Consider the following 18,866-nt stretch of genomic DNA (forward strand, 5'->3'; position numbering starts at 1 on the left):
ATGCTTTGCCACAACAAACTCAATTTTACCTGCATTCATGACAATAATATTTGTTCATATTTTTTTAATAAAAACTGATGATAGTGATAACCGCCGCCGCGGCCTCGCTTTTCTTTTAATTCACCAAATTTCTAATCTTCTTCTTCACTGCGGTAAAATAAGTTACTAGAGTTAGATTAGCTGCTGAGATAGAAATCATGGGTTCCTGCTTGGCTACCTCCGCCATGCGCTGCCTTTCTCTCCACAGAGGTGTTCGATCTGTTAAATGGTACAGACAACATATTTAGAGAAGAAAGCAACGGGAGATGATAATTGTATTGAATTGAATGAATAGAATGGTACTCAACACCCATGTATTTATAGGGATGTTGGTGACCCTTGAGATTCTACAATGAATGTATTCTTGGAACTACACTAGTATTGGAACAAGATAGGCATGATAAACATTCCAATATTGGAACTCCATTCTCCTTTAATGCTTCTTGGAACTCTATTCTTCTTTAATGCTTCTCTTTTTCTCAACACGATCTTCCATTTACGTTTCAGCGCCCGAAGCTCGATTCGTCGCAGGTTCTATTTAAAGAAGAGTACTAATAATTTACTATTATGTGGGAAATTTGTTAGAAAGCTAGAAGAGATTGATCCCCGTCAGTTGAAACCTTGGGATATTGAAGGTGAATTGGGTAAACCCGCAGGTATTTGCAAAGTTTCTGAATATTAAACTGAATTATTATGTTCAGTATTCTTAACTGATGGAATTCAGAAACAAATTTTAAGATTAAAATGTAAAGAGTTGATCATTGAACAAGTTTTCTCCTCTTAAAATGTTTCCATACCAAGTATCCTTAAATTAGGTTGCATTTCCAATGTATTCTTTTCTATCCATTACATACTTTAATTTTGTCTCGATGGAAGAGTTAAATAGTAGTAGTAATTATGGGTGTGAGGGTTGTAGAATGTTGTTGTAACTAACCACTATTGTGTTGCACTTGCTTCTTTTCCATTTGCATCTCTTTATATGTAATCAAACGGAGACATGGGAGATTTGTCTAAGATACCTGGGACTGGGAGGCTCTACCCTTCTGCATGGCTTACCCTACCCCCATCCATTTCATAGACACAAAAAAAAAACTACAAAATTTTCTTTTTTTACAAGCCAGTCTAAATTTCCCCAGCAGCCTGCCACCTAACATCAATCCTGAGCAGTTGGAGTGGTGTAAAGGCCAAGAGTAATCTTCTAGCCCACTGCAAACGGTTTTGAGTAACAGTTATCCTGCAACTCATTTCCCTTCTGAAGCCAAGAAGGATGTGTCACAGAGACAGACATCTGTTTTGATTGATGAGACTGGTTCTGCATCTCTATCCTCTTCGATCTATTTTAAATCTCAACTTTCTTTGGATCAAACACACAGCTACGGTTAATACTATTCCATCAAATACTGAAACCACAACAGATTATCCAGCAATCCCAAGTCTGTGACTGGGAGTTAAAATGATATGGCTGGCACATCAGATAATTCTTTTGCTACATCATCTATCAAACTTCCTGTAGGTGTAGGTCTACTCAACATAAGCCATGTATACACAGTACAACAGACACATTGATATATACCCTTTATGTAGAAATAGTATTTTTGCTTATTTGGACAATCCTCGTTCAGAAAGAAGAGTTATGCAAATCATCCCAAAACAGTTAGTGCCAAATGCAATCCAAACAAAATAGTAGTATACTTGGCATTTAATGTTGTTCTACACAGGAACTCCTAATTCAGAAATCTTTACTATCTTTTTATCAATTGCTGATCTTTGCTGCCGCAGATGTGATGCCATTGAAGCAACCTGGTTCAGATACAATACACGAACACATAAATACGATTTTTTTCGTTCCTCAACAAGACAATTGTATTAAGTAATAACTTGTTAGGATTTCATGAACTTACGTCTGCCCGTAGCTTCAAAGCCTCCCTTCCAGGGATTTCTCGCAACAGGTCCATCAAATCTGAGCAATATACATAGGATAACAAAGAAATAAAAAAAGATGAGCATTCAAGGTCCATGTACAATGATTTATAAATTAAATAGAGAGATGTGATCAAACCAGGTTAAACAAGCAACAAAATGATTTTCCTTTGATCACAATCCTATGCAATGAATAATGTAAGCACAATCCAATCTACGGGGATAAGTGGATTTGCTCAACTCAAACTTATAGATTTCAAAGATGGGCTTCTCGGGTTTCATCAATCTAGTGATACTCCAGGTCTATGAATCATCACCTTTGTTTTATTATTGTTTTTGTATCAGTTTCAAGTTCTATCCACCACGCTTTTGAAATGTATCATAACAAATTGGAATTAATGATGGGAAAGGAAGTCAGCTCTTATTCTCCTCGATTTCCAGGCTGGCATACTACAGAGAGAATTATAGTGGGATTATGAAAAGCAACGAGAGCCAATAAGAATAGGTTTTACCCGCAGCTTCTGTTTCTGCCTTATAAACTGATCTAGCAATTCCTTGAATCTGAGTTCCAGCATCCCTGCATATCAATTTGAACATCAGGTGGGCAGGATGAGAAAAGTTCATTCGTGTATGCATAAAATCGTTCTAGTTAATGTACTACTTGAGATCAGAAAGGCCACGTTTCATGTCTCTTTCAGCAAGGACAGAGCGCTCAAGCAGCTTTTGACTCTCCTTCTTCATTAAGTCAATAGATAGACTCAACTCTTTCACATTATTTTCAGCTCTAACAAATTGTGCCTGCGTACAATCACATCATAAGGCGTGTTCAGCCCATTTCACAAGGTGATGCAACAAAAATGCTTTGCACATGCAATCAGAACAAAGTGATATTAGTTCCATTTTATCTGCATACATATGATAAAAATAATTAAGATATTGGTGCACCTCCTCACTCTGAAGTCGACCCAGTGTTTTACGAATCAAAAATCTTCTAGGTCCTACAGACCACAAGCAAAAAAAAATATCAGTTTTAAATAGAGAATCAAGGGTAATCAACTGAGAGAAATATCCAGAGAAGATAGCAAGGCAGCATTTCTTCTTAAAACAAATTTACCAAACCAAACATTCTGCAATTGATTAGATGTGGCTAAGTCATGCACGAAACCCATCACCTCCCATCATCCATCCTACACTCCCTTCCTCTCATCTTTTTTGTCCCGTGGGCCAGTGAGATTATGATATCTTTTCCAACAGTGTAACAACTTAAATGGTGTAATAATGTGTGAGTTCTTTTTGACAATTTTAAAATTAGAAAAAGAATAATCAACTTGAACAAGCTAACAGACAGTATACATGACTATGTGCCTATGGCACGAACACTGAGGATCATGTTTCATTCTACTTTTCACGGAAAGTAGAAACATTGTGATAAATCTAATCAATTTGTTAAAGAGTGCATTAGCCCAATCTTAAACAATAATAAAGAATAGTTGATAATGTAATGCAGATTGCAGAAAAGCAAGTGTGGAATAAGTATAAAAACGGGAACCTCGCATAAGGAGGAGGCAAGAAGTAACAGCAACACCAGCGGTGAGTGCAGGATGTTCTCTTAAACTCACTAAGTCATCTGTAGGAATTAACATGACAAACAATGTTCCTCACATCATATCAGAATAAACCTAATAATTTGAATTAAAATTAATTGAGCAACAAATAGAATTTCTAGGTATGAAATGTTAGATGCACCTTTAACTTTGGTGAAGAAAGCTTCCTCATAATATCGATACCGAGTTCCGATTTGGGGAACAAATTCCTGCAAAGCGCATGTCGGTCATTTCGTTGCAGAGAGAGAGAGGAGGATCCGTTGTTGGTTACCTGAAGAGAGCGGAGATGAGTGGAGGAGGATTGCTGAAGAGAGCGGGCGGAGCTAATGGCGGAGTCGGCTGACTCCTGGACGCTGCGAGGGAGGTCTTCCGATATGTAAGTCAGCCAATCCTGCTGCTGCTCCGTCGGCGGTGCTGCTGCTGCATCTTCTTCTCCCATCTTTCCCCTAATTCCTCACACGATGATGATTCGATATTTTTCTTCTCCTTCTTTACTGCCTATCATTTTAATAGTAATCAACTTTTAAAATAGGAGTATTTGTGTTGGTAGTATTTTTTAACCAAACTTGTATATTTTTCAATAACTAATGAATATTTAAATTTAGATCTATATTTTGAATAATAAAAAAAATGAATTAAGCTTGATCTTGATGATAATTGGCTCAATTGAACCCATTATTATAGTATTCTTTATAAAAGTCCATTAAATTCATTTTTACTAATTTCATACATATCTAATGAATTTTTGTAAGTCTCATAACCTAACCTAAAAGAAAATGTTAACAAAATTTCACGTCATAAGATAAATTAATTTAGTTGGACAATAGCTGAAGCATGGACAAAAATGGTAGAGCGCTCAAAAAGAAAGGAAAAATGTAGTACTACTAGTAATCAAAAATCCATGTTCCAGCAAAAACTATAATCACCAATGTTCCATATTGCTCTAACCAAACACCAAAACCGAGCGATCAAAATGTCTTCAACTCACCATCAGATCGTCACTTCACCGTGACAATCTTGATGACGGACGACGATCCAATCCGGTGGAGCACAACCACCGCGTCGTCCACCTTGCACAGCCCCTTCGTCTTCGCATGCTGGAGGGCAAACTCAAGGGCTTCCTCTGTCGACTCCTCATCCGAAGCCCTTGCAGATCCTGCGCACAAAACCGGAACCAGACCCCTGAATATCAGACTGTGCCTGGCCGGAGATTCATCGCTGCACGACCAATCAAAAGAGTCAGTTTTGATCTCTGGAACCACCACAGACAGTATCGGCATCCCTGGTCTGTACTTGGCCACCAGCTTCGCAGTCCTCCCTCCTCGAGTTAGGACCAGAATCAGAGCTGCTTTGGCCGAGTTGGCAGCTCGAACAGCACACGATGCAAGGCTCTCCAAGGGACTCATGGGCACCGGAGCGTTTGTCATGATCCGTTTAAAAGCATCAGCGTAGTCAATAGTGCTTTCTGCCTCTATACAGATCTTGGCCATGGTGCGGACTGCCAGCTCCGGGTAAGCTCCTGCTGCTGTTTCGCCACTGAGCATGACGCAATCTGTTCCATCTAGAACGGCGTTGGCGACGTCTGTGGCTTCTGCTCGGGTTGGCCTTGGGGACTTGATCATGGACTCAAGCATCTGCGTTGCAGTGACGACCGGCTTTCCTTGGATGTTGCACTTGTACACCATCACCTTCTGAGCTAAGAATATCTTCTCAATTGGGATCTCCATTCCAAGATCACCACGAGCAACCATGAATGCGTCTGAGTTGGCTAGAATTTCATCAAAATTCGCCACCCCTTCTTGATTTTCAACCTAATAATTCAGAATACATTCTTGAATGGTAAACAGAAACCAAAACATAAACACAGTGATAGCTGTTGCTTCCACAAAGTAAAGAACTTCCATTCTTAAAAACCAGAAAGACAAAAAAAACACTAACTTCCCATAAACAATAAATTCATCACATGATAATTATTTTGGTGAAAGAAAACTAGAAATCACATTCTTCACTAAGCAATACTCTACAATCACATTTTCTCTCTCTATATCTCTACTACATTACCAATTCTATGTTAAAAAAGTTCACAAACAATACTCAAAACACCTTTTCTCTCTATTTATCTCCTACTTGACCAATTTTGCATTAAAAATCATGGCATTCACTACCAACGCCATTGATAGTGGACGGATGGAGCAAGCAGATACATTTGGTGAAGGATATACTAGAAATTTAAAGCAAAGTAAAGCAAGAATAAAAGAAACAAGAGATGACCTTAGACATGAGAAGGATGGTCTTGGCATGGTGTCCCAACAGCTTGCGAACCTCAAGCAAGTCAGAACCCTTGCGAACAAAAGACAGAGCAATCATGTCAATCTTATTAGGAACCCCCCACTTGATGATATCTTCCTTGTCCTTTTCTGTCAAAGTAGGGAGGTCCACCACAACTCCAGGAAGATTCACATTCTTCCTCTCACCAAGCACAGCAGTATTCTCACAACGGCAACGCACCAGCCCTTGCTTGGTGTCGCATTCCAAAACAGTGAAAGAGATGGTTCCATCAGCACAGAGTATGACCATCCCGGGCTTCACATCCTCGGCGAGCTTCTTGTAACTCATGCATATCGTCTTTGCATCGCCCTTGAGGCTGTAGTCGGTAGAAATCGTGATCTCCTCCCCCTGCTTCAGTTGCACGGGCTTCTCATCTTTCAGAAACCCCGTTCGGATTTCCGGACCCTGTTAATGATAAATCGATACAAATACGTTTAGATAAAGCTAAAATGAGCAATGAATATGTAAATCGAATTGAACCTTGGTGTCGAGCATGACGGCGCAGAGAATGCCGGTATTCTCCATGGCCTTGCGGAGATTATCGAGGGTTTCCTGGTGGTATTCGTGAGATCCGTGAGAGAAATTGAAGCGAGCGACGTTCATGCCAGCTCGCAGAAGCTTCTCCACCATGGGGATGGAGCGAGAAGCAGGGCCGAGCGTGCACACGATCTTCGTCTTCGGCCGCGTCTCACCACCATCTCCGCCGAAGTAGTTAGTCATCTCTCTGTCTCTGTATTTTGTGAGCGGAAAGAATTTACTGTATATTTATATGTGAAGAATGGGGGGGGGAGGCTAACCCTATTTATATGCAATCAAAGGGTCCCAGGGAGAGGCCTACTTTTTGAACAAGTTAGGGCAAACCTCTCTTAAATTATTCTTCCTTTTACAAAAACTTAACTTTTAGAATTGAATAGTTCCAAATTATCAAGACTAATACCAACACAAATGTGTTAAATTATTCTTCCTTTTATGAAAACATACTTTTAAAAATTTAATTAGTATAATTATCAAGATTATTGGCAGCATTTTTCACAAATTTGAATATAGAATTAGTAATATACAAGAGAGAGAAAAAATGAATGAAACTAATTTTTGTAGACATATTAAAATAGAAAACATGCTTTTAAATACTGATTGTGGACCGATGAAATATTCCATTTGTCCACATGTGTATCAACTATCACATAGTTTTATTTCGATTTGTCTCTAATCATATATTTCATGTATTTATGTTAATTATAGTAGTAGTGTTTAACTTAATAAGTTGGTCATATATTTATGTTAATTATATTTTATTATAAAAAAAAAGAGAAGACAATGTCAAAATGGGACGAATATTTGCATATAAAATGAGTATATAATTAAATAGGCGGTGACTTGCACAAGAGGCAAGGCTCATTGTTAGAAAGAGGAATATGGAATTACATTTTGAAACTCATGCCCCTATTTTTCTTTTCTATTCCCACAGAATTCATGCTTGGCAAAACCATTTGCATACATTCCCTCCCCCCAATACAACGGCCTGCATTGCCCTTCTCTCTTTTCTTCCCCGTTGAAATGTGTGTGACACACATATAGAGGTAATAAACAAAACATGTATTGGTCAAACTAAGGTGGAATCATAGTCATAGGTATCAGTATGTGTAACAGTGTAGTAAGATACTGTATTAGACAGACAAGAATGTCACTTTTGCATGTGACATGGGGTCTTGTCTGAATAGTACTACAAGCATAATAAGTTAAATAACTTTCTCAATAAGTGTGTGCGTCTATCTAAGACCCAAACCTAAGATAAGATGTCAACAAAATACTCCTATGATATTTGTGCTTCATTTCCGAGTTACTACTAATTACTAGTTTACACCCTCTATCTTCTTCTATAAATTTCAATCATGAAATGGGAACCTCCCATGCATGTTGATGTTGATCATAGCTCGTCGTGGCATCCCATGGGTTGGTCTTTGTTTGTTGAGCTCCTATCAACAAACATAATCACATTTACAAGTTGTTTATCTAAACCACTATGGTATAAGGGAAAGAGGAAAAGCCCCTTGAGTTTAGAGCAGGGGTGCCTAGAAATGCAAGGTATCTGAAAAAATTAAATGAAGTAGTATATTCCAAGATATGATTTGATGATTTGGAACTTGATTCATCATATTCTGAGTCAATCAGGAATCAGATGAACATCTTGTGTTTGAATCCAATGATGCAGAATCTGGAAAATATTGACTCTTCTCTCTTTGTTGTAGTTATATATCTAAGAAAATTAAAAAAATTAATTTACCTCAAAAGTGTAAGTCATCATCACACTCGAACTGGAATCATAAGCATCTGATCCATCAATTAAAGTTGTCAGCATCATACCTACCTATGCTCATCTTCCTCTTATATAGTACTCCCTCCGTCCCGCACTACTCGCACATTTCCTTTTGGGCACGAAGATTAAGGAATGAGTGATAGACAAAGTCAACAATTACGGCTGTAGGTATAAATTGTTACTAAAAATGAAAAGAGTGCAAATAACTTGGGACGCCCAGAAAGGAAATAAGTGCAAGTAGTGCGGGACGGAGGAAGTAGTAATTTAAATACTTTGAGAGGTATCTAAGAGCATGCGTAACGCAAGGGGCCGGGCCGCATCTTGCGAGTCCCGGCCCGTCCCGAGCGTTGCACGGAGGAGAGTCACGGCCCAGGCCGCTCTCGGGGCCGCGTTCCCGGCCTGGCTAGCGTCCCGCGTCCCTGCCCGGGACGGCGTTGCACGGTGACGGGCCGCAAGGCGCGAGTCCCGGCCCTGCGTTGCACGGTGACGGGCCTGGCCGCAAATCCATTTTTTTTTAATTCGATGTCTATAAATACGAGCCTTTGTTGTGCATAAATCTTACGTGCATTCAATTTCAATCCTACGTTACATTTCAATCCTCTATTAACTCGAACAATTATACCCTTTGTGTCGGTGTAAATGGATTGGTTCAACAGCGATCAACGTGAGATGGAGGAGTTCGTTAACTCGAACAATTGGTACATACCGGCGTCGCCACCATCGCAGCCGACGCCTAGTCCGGGAGTCGGTAGCAACGTCGACGGAACATCGCCGGTCACCACCGAAGAGTTCGAGGTCAGTGAGATGGAGCCCGCTCAAGAGCGGGGCAAGGGGAAGGTGGGCGAGGAGGATGGGCCGAAGAAGTACAGTCCGCAAGAGACAATGTGGATTGCGAGGAACTACATCGACATCGCCGAGGATCCTATCATCGGCAACCAGCAAACCAGCAAGGTTTTTTGGGAGCGGATTGCTGAGAAGTATAACGCTGGCCGTCCTAAAGGGTCGATCGAGCGTAGCTACGTGAAGCTGCGCAAGCATTGGGGCCGGGTCCAGGCGGATATGAGCAAGTGGAACGGAAAGTGGGCCAACGTAGTCCGGATGTGGCCGAGCGGGCACAGCGAGGCGGACCTCGTCCAGATGGCGAAGGATGCGTTCTTCGCTGACGGGAAGAAGGCCTTCAAGTACATCGACGTTTGGAAGCTCGTCGAGAAGAGCCCGAAGTACACCAGCGGTGCCGAGCCGGCGGCAACTGGGGCGGCGAAAAGAACCAAAGTTTCCGCCTCCGGAAACTACTCTTCGAGCGAAGGAGGTCCGGCGATCGACCTCAACGTGACGGACGACGACGTCTTCGACTCCTCTCCTAGCATTCAGAGCCGCCCGATGGGAACAAAGGCGGCCAAGAGGAAAGCAAAGGGGAAGGCAACTGCGAGCAACTCCGCTATGGTGCCACCACCGACCAATCCGTCTCTGGATAAGATGTCCGACACTTTGTCGGAAATGAATATTACATGGCGGATGAGCCAGCTGACGGAGTTGACAGCGAGGGATACATCGAAGATGTCGGACGAGGAGCTCGAGTTGCACCATGAGATGATCGCCTACCTTCGCGCCCAAATGAAGAAGTAGTAGTCGTGGCCCGGGTTTCTTGTATTTTAAATTTGCTTCGTCTAGTAATGTAATGTTAATTTCGAATGAACAATGCATTTTCCCGGTTTCAATTGTTCAACGAATTGCGTTTTCGAGTTAAATAGGTTGGAGTTGTGAATAGTGTCATTTATTAGTTGCGGCCCGAGTTGCGGCCTGCAGGGTTACAGCAGTTGCGGCCTGGGCCGCAACTGTAGAGGAATGACGACATGGAGGGGACTTGGGGCCGGAAATAAGGACGGGGTTACTGATGCCCTAAATATCCTCATTATGTTGCTCGGTCGTGGTGGAAAAACAAGTAAGGGTTACCACCCTGTTGCTTACAAACATGTTGAGTATGGATTGGTTCATTAGGTTAGGGTGTTTGAAACCTGAGAACCGGCAACATAAAATATAACCAAAACTGATATTGTCAGCTGATTTCCATTATCTAAGTGGAGTCTTTGCCTAGCTGTTCAGCATTCTATACCAAAGAAGACCAACCATCTTGTTCCTCTGCTCCATCATTGTCTCCAAGGTTTCAACGAACAGGGGAAACTCAAATTACTAAAACCTAAATGAGTAGGGTAATAAACTCAGATTAGTAAAACCTGATCCAAAGGGCCCACCACTATCATGGATATCATTCTGTCTATCTTCTCATCTTTAATTACTACCTTCGGCTTCATTTCTTTCCTCATTTTCCCTTCTTGTAAGAAGAGTTAAGCATCGAATTTTATGTATTTAATCGAATAAGACTCAATCGTATATATAGTCACATCAAATCAAACTTCCATACACTTAATTTGATATCAAATTCAAACACATTCCATAAAGAAAATATAATGTATTAAGTAAAAGAAGTGGCATCATATCGTCGATTACATAGAGAGAGAGTAGTACGGAATTTTAGACATCAAATAACTGATGTGGTTAGAAGCTCATTAGTGTTAACCTGCACAACCAAAGGGCTCCTAACATGATGGAACCCATCGGACCACGTAATTGAGCCAAAATCATATCTACCGCGCGATATCTTGAGGGGACTCATGGTCACACGATACGTTATTTCCTGTTTAAAAGGCGAAAACAGCAATACCCTGGGCCAAACCACTACCTCGACGCCATGAGGCTTCACCACACTAACATAGTACACCGCCGTTTTCAAATGCCCCACGTTTTTCAGACTTCTCTTGACCGTGGTGACGCACCTGAGGTCGGACACGGAGATGGACGGGTAGTTTATGTTCCAATTGGGCTCGGGCTGCTCTGGGCACCGTACTTGTGGGCATATGACCATGGCTTGTAGTTGGGCCTCAGAAAAGCCCATGTTGCATAGGAAATTAACGTAGTCTTGTGTGGTGGTGTCGTAAATAAGACCCGGATCCAAAGCCTTGAGAGGATCAATGTGTCCCGATCCGATGTCAAACGGGTCGGCTGATTTCTCGGATGCTTCAATTGCTATGCCATCACCATATATGTCCGTGTTGTGGGCCGTGGTCAACAGGGCCGATCTAATTGCAGCTGGAGACCATAGAGGATGGGCAGACTTGATGAGTGCAACTACGCCCGACACATGGGGGCAAGACATGGACGTTCCGGACAACATGTTCCATTTAGTCGTCCGATTATCACCCGGAAATATGGTCGGAGGAGCCTTGGGTGACCACGACGCCAATATGTTCACTCCCGGGGCACTGATGTCTGGCTAAATTAACATCATATACCCAAAAATTAACTATATAGGATGAGATCAAGTGATGAGAATGATGTAGCGCTTAATTAGCACCTTGAGAAACTCGGGCGAAATCGAGCTAGGGCCTCTCGAGGAAAAAGCCGCGACCACGGGCGCCGACGACCTTTTTAAAGCCGTTTCACTCGGCCGGATGTGCAGCTTGGTACCACTTCACATTAATTATATGATAACAAACTCATCACTTTATTTAATTTCAACAGTAGTACGGATTATAATTAAATTTAAGTGGAATATATATATATAGGGAGTACGTACTACTTACTAATTTAGTTTTCCCAATTGTGTGCCCTGAATTAAGTCAATACGCACAACGGGGATTATGCTTAGAGCAGCAACAGGCCTAGTTATTGGCTGCACAAAGATGAGCGCCGTTGCATTTATTTGAGATGCTGCGTACTCCGCCTTCACGCTCAACGTCTCCGATCCATCCCCGGAGAAGCAAAGGAGTATCAAACCCGATGCTGACCGACCCGTCAGGTTCCGATTATCCATATCACAAATCCTGCATAAACAATGATGAAATTGTTTATCCATCTCTTCTTATTCATAGTATTTCATATCATGCATGCATACGTAAAACTTTCATGTTAAATATTCGTATCTATATAGACTATAGTAGGTAGGAGTAATACAAATAGGTACCGTACCCATTGTTAAAAAAATCTCTAGTCCTGGCTAGGGCTCCGCTTACACCTTTCTCTATCAAAGCTTCACCCTGCATTGCAAATTCCCTAATTACTACTGCATTTACTATCATTGATCAAATTATTCAAATTCAAGAAAACCAAAATAATTTACCACAAAGGCGGCGCCCTCGTCATCCACCAAAATCTCCGTGGGGAAACTCCGATCAATCGTGGAAGCCGCGACGGAGATGCTCCACGGAAACACATTATCCACCGTGGACAAATCGGGCCCCGCATTCCCGGCTGCAAAGACGACGCTGACCCCCATCTGCACCGCGTGGAACGACCCCAGCCCGGCCGCCGACCCCAGCCTCGCCGGCGCCCTCCGCCCTATCGACGCTGATATGACGTCCACCCCGTCGCGCACCGCCTCGTCGAACGCCGCCAGCACGTCCGCCTCCGCGCACGCCCCCACGCCCCCTAAGCTCCAGCACACCTTGTACACCGCCACCCTCGCCCTCGGGGCGCCCCCGCGGGCCACGCCCCCGGAGAGCCCCGCGGTGCACACCCTCGACCCGGCGGCGGTGGAGGCGGTGTGCGTGCCATGGCCGAGGATGTCTCGGGCGGATATGTTTTCAGTTTTGTCCATCTTGCCGTAGGATCTCTCGAACCCGGATTTAAAGTATTTTGCTCCGATGAGTTTCCGGTTGCAGTGCTTCTTCGGGTCGAAGTTGTCGCCGCGCGAGCACGTGCCTTTCCACCGCTTTGGCACCGGAGGCATGCCGGGCTCCTCGTGAAAGCTCGCCGACTCCGGCCACACGCCTATAATAATAGCCCATTCAAACATTAAATTTAAAGACTTTAATTATATGGATAGTACATTTCATATCATGTTTAGTTCATTCACACAAAAAAAGTGACTATTTTTAAATTTATTTTATGTTAATAGTCGTCATTCTTATCTAAATACCGTTGCAAATCATATAACAATGTGATTTCATTAATCATGAATTTCCGCTTGTTTTTATAACATTTTTATTTTGCTACATGTGAATGTGATTGGTAGTATGGCCTTAAAATCATACTGGTCGGCTCTTTATCGTGTCACGATAAGCTCAAACTCGAACATCATATGTTCTTCAAATAAACTCGGCTAACAATTTGGCATCATGACACGATAGAGCCATACAAATTCTAAACCTCAAACTTCAAAATTAGTATACAAATCACCAATAACTAGTAAAATAAGAATTAAATCAGTTATCGAAATTATCCTCGTGTGATAAAACTCGACACTAATTAAATCCATTGATTTCGTGCATATACGTGCCATGCCCAAAACTGCCTACTAAGTATATATTGTGATCATGTCATGCATAATAAGGGAAAGCAAGAGTGTTTGTCACCTGAGTCAAAGACACCAACAATGACATCCTCTCCATGGCTAAGCTGCAATGGAGTTCCCCCACTGTAGTCAAGGGTAAGTCCCATGAAATCCCAGCTTCTTGTGGTGCACAGCTTCATCATCCTGCTCTTAAAAACGGATATCACGCCTCTCGTATCTGCATTTGGCAAAAATCAAACCACAAATAGGGCCAGCACAATGCAAGAATCTTGCTTGTGTTGATTGTTTACTTGTCAAGATGGCTGCTTGGCTTGCATTGAGTGTTGCAGCAAATCCAGACAAGGAATGTTTGTAGCTATACACCATTGCCTCCTTTGCTTCCTCCTTGCTATAAAATCAAACCCCAAAACCATAAAAAGTTTGTGATCAAGCATGTTAAGTTAATTAAGCCCTACATATAAATGATAATAATCAGTTTGTCGACCTATGGAACACGCTAGCAAGATGGCGGACATGATGCTCGTATGTAAGGAGAGGATCGGTACAGTGGGCGTGCCCTAAGTAGACAATGTAGACCTGATTAAGACAAAAAACACTCGTAAAATGAGAGTGGTGATGAGTTGAAGTGAAACCATAAGAGTTGTACAAATGGAAGTTACATGAGAAGAAGATGTTGAATGAATGAAATAAAGTGAAAGTGTTAGAGAAAGACTCCAAAAACACTGAAAACCAGTAGCCATTGCCTCAGTTTGACAAGAAAAAACATGGGATCTTTGCTGTATATATATAGGGAGCCGAAGGAAGACATGGAGCGTGCAGTCGAAGGAAACTGGCATTTTCTTATTTTAGGTGTACGTATGTATACTAGCTAGCTACACCAAAGTTGAGTTCATGTGACCTTCATCATTTATTATTTTCAACAATTATCAGTTATTGAATCCAAATTATATGAAAATAAGTATTGTTTAGTCAAAATGATATAGGCGGCTTAGGCAATAATCCCACAGGTGAAAGCATGCAATGCAAAGGCATCATCACCCTAGCTATATAGTATCATCAGAAAGCAGCCCTAATCAACATTTGGAGGCATTTCTGAGATTTTGAATGAAGAACTTTATTAGTGGATCAAATATTTTAATGGTTAAAAAATGATAAAAAAGACAATAGACTGCACTCATGAGGATTCTGCCTGAATAAATACATCTATCAAGTAGAATATCATGAGTGTTTATAAGGTCTCAAGCATTTTGTATGATCCACCGTCTTTCATTTTCCACACGACATCTCAGTTTTGATCCCTCATAAGATTCCAACAGGAGATGACAAAATGCAAGAATCCTATGCACCATTGATCTTCTAATTTTGGTCTACTGCTGTAAATCATTGCCTAATTAGCTACATCTTTCCCAACAAAAGATGCGTGAATCAAGCGCATATACTTGCAAGATTATGATGTTCTTTTACGCTACGCTAATCTTCACCTTCCAAGATGCAAAATTCACATTAGTAAGGTTGCAAGTAAGCATTGAGAACCTGCTTTCTGAGGTGCCTACCCTCATAGCTCTCAATAATTTATCATTGAGCTTAATTGACACATCATTATTTAAGTAAATGTAAATGATATTAATCATAAATCAGTCTGAAATCTTAAGGTTTCCAAAATAGACAGATTGTTTCCTTACAACCAGGATAACTGTGCTCCCCCGGTCCTCTGCTGAGCTTCCCAAATATGACCAATCTGAGGAAAGAGGGGAGGACTTGTTTCGAGGAGGTAGACACTGCTACGTGTTTTCAGTTGTTTACATAGAAAAAACAGCAAACAATCTCCTGCAGTTCACACTGATAAAGTACTTCTTTGTTATAAATTTCCATGTGACAAGCTCAGCTTCCGCTTCCACTAAACATCCAAATTTGCAGCCATCCTTTTTGGGATTAGTCAATGGATCAGATCATATACAACCATACAGCCTACAGCCACTTCATCAAGATTCAAGAGGCATCTATTACATATTTGTTGACATTTTTCCCAACCTAGAACACGCCGACAGTTAAAACACGCTTTCTATTCTTGGAAGGTTTCTTTGCTGTGAAGTTTTTGGCCCTTTTGTTACGTATCCAAAATGAGAATTTTCACAGTTCAGTTGCAACTATTAATTTCCAAGATTAACTAGAGTTGATCACATTCTTGAATCTTGAATGAGCAAAAGTTGTATCTTTAATTAGTTACCATTCTTAACCAATGATTTTAATAATCAGATGTACCATTAGACTAACATACTGTCAGTTACCTGTTTAAACTGAAATGAAGCAGGAGTTTGTAAACATTTCTTCAATCATACATATATGCAAGATTCTCAACTAAATTTTTAATTTTATATTTTAAAATGTAAGTAGTATTACTATTTTTTTTTATCATCTCCTTATTTCTGAAAGTTTGTTTGATGTTGAATGTGACATTGATATCTTGAACCTAAAGTTATCCCCACTACCATACAAAATCTTTCTAAAATAAGTAGGTAATGTGGCTACATAAGGCAACTAACAGAAAAGGGACAACACACAAATAAACAATAAATTAGCATCTTCAAAAACCATTTATCAAATAAGTATTGGAAAAGTTGTTGGAGGAGGAAGGGAGTCTGGATAGAGAATAGTATAATTACAGATATATGAAAAATGGAATGGAAGATGTCGTGCGCATGCTAAAGAATAGAGAGAGAGAGAGAGAGAGATAATGAAAGGAATGGTGGGAATTAAATTGTAAAAAACGCACTAACTTGCTACTGATCAATAACTCTTGAAAAAAAAGTGCAACAATAAGGAATCATCATTGCCATTTGCCATCAACTATCACCACTCTTATAACTCTTTTCATACCATCCCTCTTCTTCTTTTTTCTTCCCTTTTCTTGAAAAAAAGTAATCTTTCTTTTTATAGGTGGCTCTCTGATCAGTTTTTGAAAAGTGGGATTTTGTTTTTTTTTTTTTTTTTTGTGGGTTTGATCTAATGGAGAACTGTTGGTGTGGGTGGAAAATTTACAGGATCTCTTCCAACTCAAAATCTGGTGAGTTTCCCTATTTTCTCTGTTTTCTTAGATAAAAATGTATTCTTGATTCTAGATTGTTTTCCAGCCATATTTTGATATTCAGAAGATGATGCTGATATTAATTGAATATTCAAATATTTATTCTGTCTGAGATTATATTATGCAGAAAGATTCTAAAGTTATACTATATCTTGTTCTTGATACCTTTTTAGGTGGTTGTTGATATAATAGTGAAAAATAGAAGAATTATTTTGTACTAGTACTATGTATCAGTTGAGCTGGAAATTATCATGAAAGCATAGTTATTACCAAGAAAAAAACATGTAACAATTGAAGTGGTTGCACTTGCAGAATCTCCTGATCAAGGCCCCTCAGAAAAGGTAACAAAGGATGAGAGAAAACTACCATCAAATCCAGAAGAAGTAGAAGATCTACGCCGTTGCACTTCATCGAAGCCACTGACCGTGTTCACGTTCAACGAGCTCAAGAGCATCACTTCGAATTTCAGACAAGATTACATGTTGGGAGGGGGAGGATTTGGGAGTGTGTACAAAGGCTACATTTCTGAAGACATACAAGGCCTTCAGCCAATCACAGTTGCTGTCAAGGTTCATGATGGAGACAATAGTTCTCAAGGTCATAGGGAATGGCTGGTAAATTATTCATAATCTTGAAGAAAATTTCTCACTCATTTTGCTCGATAAGTTAGTTCTGATTAGATGGTGTGTGCTTAGGCTGAGGTGATCTTCTTGGGGCAGCTCTCTCATCCAAATCTTGTCAAGTTGATTGGCTATTGCTGTGAGAACGGACACCGGGTTCTGATATACGAGTACATGCCTCGTGGCAGTGTTGAAAACCTTCTCTTTTCGAGTAAACTCCACATCCATCTTCTTGATTTGGATGATTTCATATTCTTGATGCAAACACACACATTGTAGTATTGCTCTGACACCAATGATAATGTTGTTGTAGGAGTTCTGCTGCCTCTGTCTTGGTCTACTAGAATGAAGATAGCTTTTGGTGCAGCGAAGGGGCTGGCTTTTCCGCACGAAGCAGAGAAGCCGGTCATCTACCGCGATTTCAAGACTTCCAACATCTTGTTGGATGAGGTGAGTTTGCTCTAAAAATGTCTTGATCATAGCCATACAATGACACTTGTTCACAGGAATACAACGCGAAGCTCTCTGATTTCGGCCAGAGGGGGACAAGACTCACGTCTCCACGCGCATAATGGGAACCTATGGATACGCTGCACCCGAGTACATAATGACAGGTAGCCATGTCATAACCAGTTTCAACACACACACAGAATGATGCCTCAGTCTCGTGACTCTTTTGTGCATTATGCCACCTGACTCCTAGGAGCGACGTGTACAGCTTTGGAGTGGTGCTGCTTGAGCTTGTGACGGGGAGGAAGTCTCTGGACCGGTCAAGGCCAGCACGGGAGCAGAATCTCACGGAATGGGCTGCCCCGTTGCTCAAGGAGAAGAAGAAGGTGCTCGACATTGTGGATGGGAGGCTAGGAGGAGACTATCCGGTAAAGGGTGTTCAGAAAGCAGCCATGCTAGCCTACCACTGCCTTAACCGCAACCCAAAGGCACGGCCGCTCATGCGAGACATCATGGACTCGTTGGAGCCTCTGCAGATCGAGGCTAATGATGCACCTCACAACCTCTCTTTCACTATGGTGTGTTCGGTTTGCAAGATTGTATCCCGGATAAAATAAATAGTGTGTTTGTGATACGAGTCTTATACTATTATTATTTAGTTTAGATATATTAGGGATTTGCATATCTTTTTCTATATCTTTATTTTCTTGTTCATGAAGTCAATAGCATTATAAATAGAAGTTATTGTTATCACTTTATTCATTCAATCAATATATGAAATTATCATTATTTTGGCTCAATTGAGTAGCAAACAAGAAACATCTCCTAAGGTTGCCGACGAGGCTGATCTCGCGCTCAACCGCCCCTTTTTTGCCGTCCAAGTCACGACCCAACGTCGGACGCTCGACAACGACGACATCTCGTTTCTTGATTTTGTGTGGAAATCGACATTAAGGATTTAGGTCCTTAACAGTTTGGTTCATGAGATAACTCAATTCTAGATGGATAATCATATGATAATTAGTCATAGTTAATTTCTTATGACTAAAATAATCTTACAACTCAATCCTAGATTATATCTTGATATTATTTTATCTAGTCCTAACTCAAATGCGGGCTAGTCAACACTTTAATTCTACTAGTTTTTGTTCAT

General features: G+C 40.9%; 3 protein-coding genes and 1 pseudogene across 4 annotated transcripts; 1 reads left to right on the forward strand and 3 right to left on the reverse strand.

Annotated features, from left to right (window-relative positions):
* Positions 1-1,581: 1,581 nt before the first annotated feature.
* Positions 1,582-4,082, reverse strand: LOC121749032 (RGS1-HXK1-interacting protein 1-like). 2 transcript variants are annotated; one of them, XM_042143646.1, is made up of 8 exons: positions 3,835-4,079; positions 3,706-3,772; positions 3,509-3,586; positions 2,905-2,957; positions 2,621-2,757; positions 2,472-2,536; positions 1,941-1,999; positions 1,582-1,839 (listed from the first exon to the last, which is right to left on the reverse strand). In XM_042143646.1, exons 1-8 carry the CDS (start codon positions 4,000-4,002, stop codon positions 1,750-1,752), a joined length of 717 nt encoding a protein of 238 aa, XP_041999580.1. In that variant the 5' UTR covers positions 4,003-4,079; the 3' UTR covers positions 1,582-1,749. The 2 variants fall into 2 exon arrangements, with proteins under 2 accessions (XP_041999580.1, XP_041999582.1); XM_042143648.1 differs by lacking the exon at positions 3,509-3,586 and having other exon boundaries at positions 3,835-4,082.
* A 260-nt stretch (positions 4,083-4,342) lies between these two features.
* LOC121746576 (pyruvate kinase, cytosolic isozyme-like) lies at positions 4,343-6,641 on the reverse strand. Its single transcript, XM_042140464.1, has 3 exons — positions 6,372-6,641; positions 5,835-6,296; positions 4,343-5,374 (listed from the first exon to the last, which is right to left on the reverse strand). The coding sequence occupies exons 1-3, from the start codon at positions 6,609-6,611 to the stop codon at positions 4,562-4,564; spliced, it is 1,515 nt and encodes a 504-aa protein (XP_041996398.1). The 5' UTR covers positions 6,612-6,641; the 3' UTR covers positions 4,343-4,561.
* A 4,022-nt stretch (positions 6,642-10,663) lies between these two features.
* On the reverse strand, positions 10,664-14,298 carry LOC121748041 (subtilisin-like protease SBT3.18). The gene is made up of 9 exons (XM_042142261.1): positions 14,218-14,298; positions 14,043-14,134; positions 13,849-13,946; positions 13,620-13,775; positions 12,386-13,035; positions 12,235-12,302; positions 11,850-12,089; positions 11,621-11,735; positions 10,664-11,539 (listed from the first exon to the last, which is right to left on the reverse strand). The coding sequence occupies exons 1-9, from the start codon at positions 14,296-14,298 to the stop codon at positions 10,748-10,750; spliced, it is 2,292 nt and encodes a 763-aa protein (XP_041998195.1). The 3' UTR covers positions 10,664-10,747.
* A 1,888-nt stretch (positions 14,299-16,186) lies between these two features.
* LOC121749837 lies at positions 16,187-18,395 on the forward strand (annotated as a pseudogene).
* Positions 18,396-18,866: the final 471 nt, after the last annotated feature.

Source organism: Salvia splendens, chromosome 9 (genome assembly GCF_004379255.2).
Source record: "Salvia splendens isolate huo1 chromosome 9, SspV2, whole genome shotgun sequence".
NCBI lineage: Eukaryota > Viridiplantae > Streptophyta > Magnoliopsida > Lamiales > Lamiaceae > Salvia > Salvia splendens.

What these genes read in the sequence shown, in the direction of transcription:
- LOC121749032 (XM_042143646.1), bottom strand. Translation starts at nt 4,002, where the DNA reads ATGGGAGAAGAAGATGCAGCAGCAGCACCGCCGACGGAGCAGCAGCAG. An exon ending in TTTCTTCACCAAAGTTAAAG is followed by an intron (nt 3,587 to 3,705) that starts GTGCATCTAACA and finishes TAATTCCTACAG; the next exon opens with ATGACTTAGTGAGTTTAAGA. An exon ending in TTGCCTCCTCCTTATGCGAG is followed by an intron (nt 2,958 to 3,508) that starts GTTCCCGTTTTT and finishes TGTGGTCTGTAG; the next exon opens with GACCTAGAAGATTTTTGATT.
- LOC121746576 (XM_042140464.1), bottom strand. Translation starts at nt 6,611, where the DNA reads ATGACTAACTACTTCGGCGGAGATGGTGGTGAGACGCGGCCGAAGACG. An exon ending in CCGTCATGCTCGACACCAAG is followed by an intron (nt 6,297 to 6,371) that starts GTTCAATTCGAT and finishes TATCATTAACAG; the next exon opens with GGTCCGGAAATCCGAACGGG. An exon ending in CCATCCTTCTCATGTCTAAG is followed by an intron (nt 5,375 to 5,834) that starts GTCATCTCTTGT and finishes CTGAATTATTAG; the next exon opens with GTTGAAAATCAAGAAGGGGT.
- LOC121748041 (XM_042142261.1), bottom strand. Translation starts at nt 14,298, where the DNA reads ATGGCTACTGGTTTTCAGTGTTTTTGGAGTCTTTCTCTAACACTTTCA. An exon ending in CCAAGCAGCCATCTTGACAA is followed by an intron (nt 13,776 to 13,848) that starts GTAAACAATCAA and finishes TGCCAAATGCAG; the next exon opens with ATACGAGAGGCGTGATATCC. An exon ending in CAATTGGGAAAACTAAATTA is followed by an intron (nt 11,736 to 11,849) that starts GTAAGTAGTACG and finishes ATTAATGTGAAG; the next exon opens with TGGTACCAAGCTGCACATCC.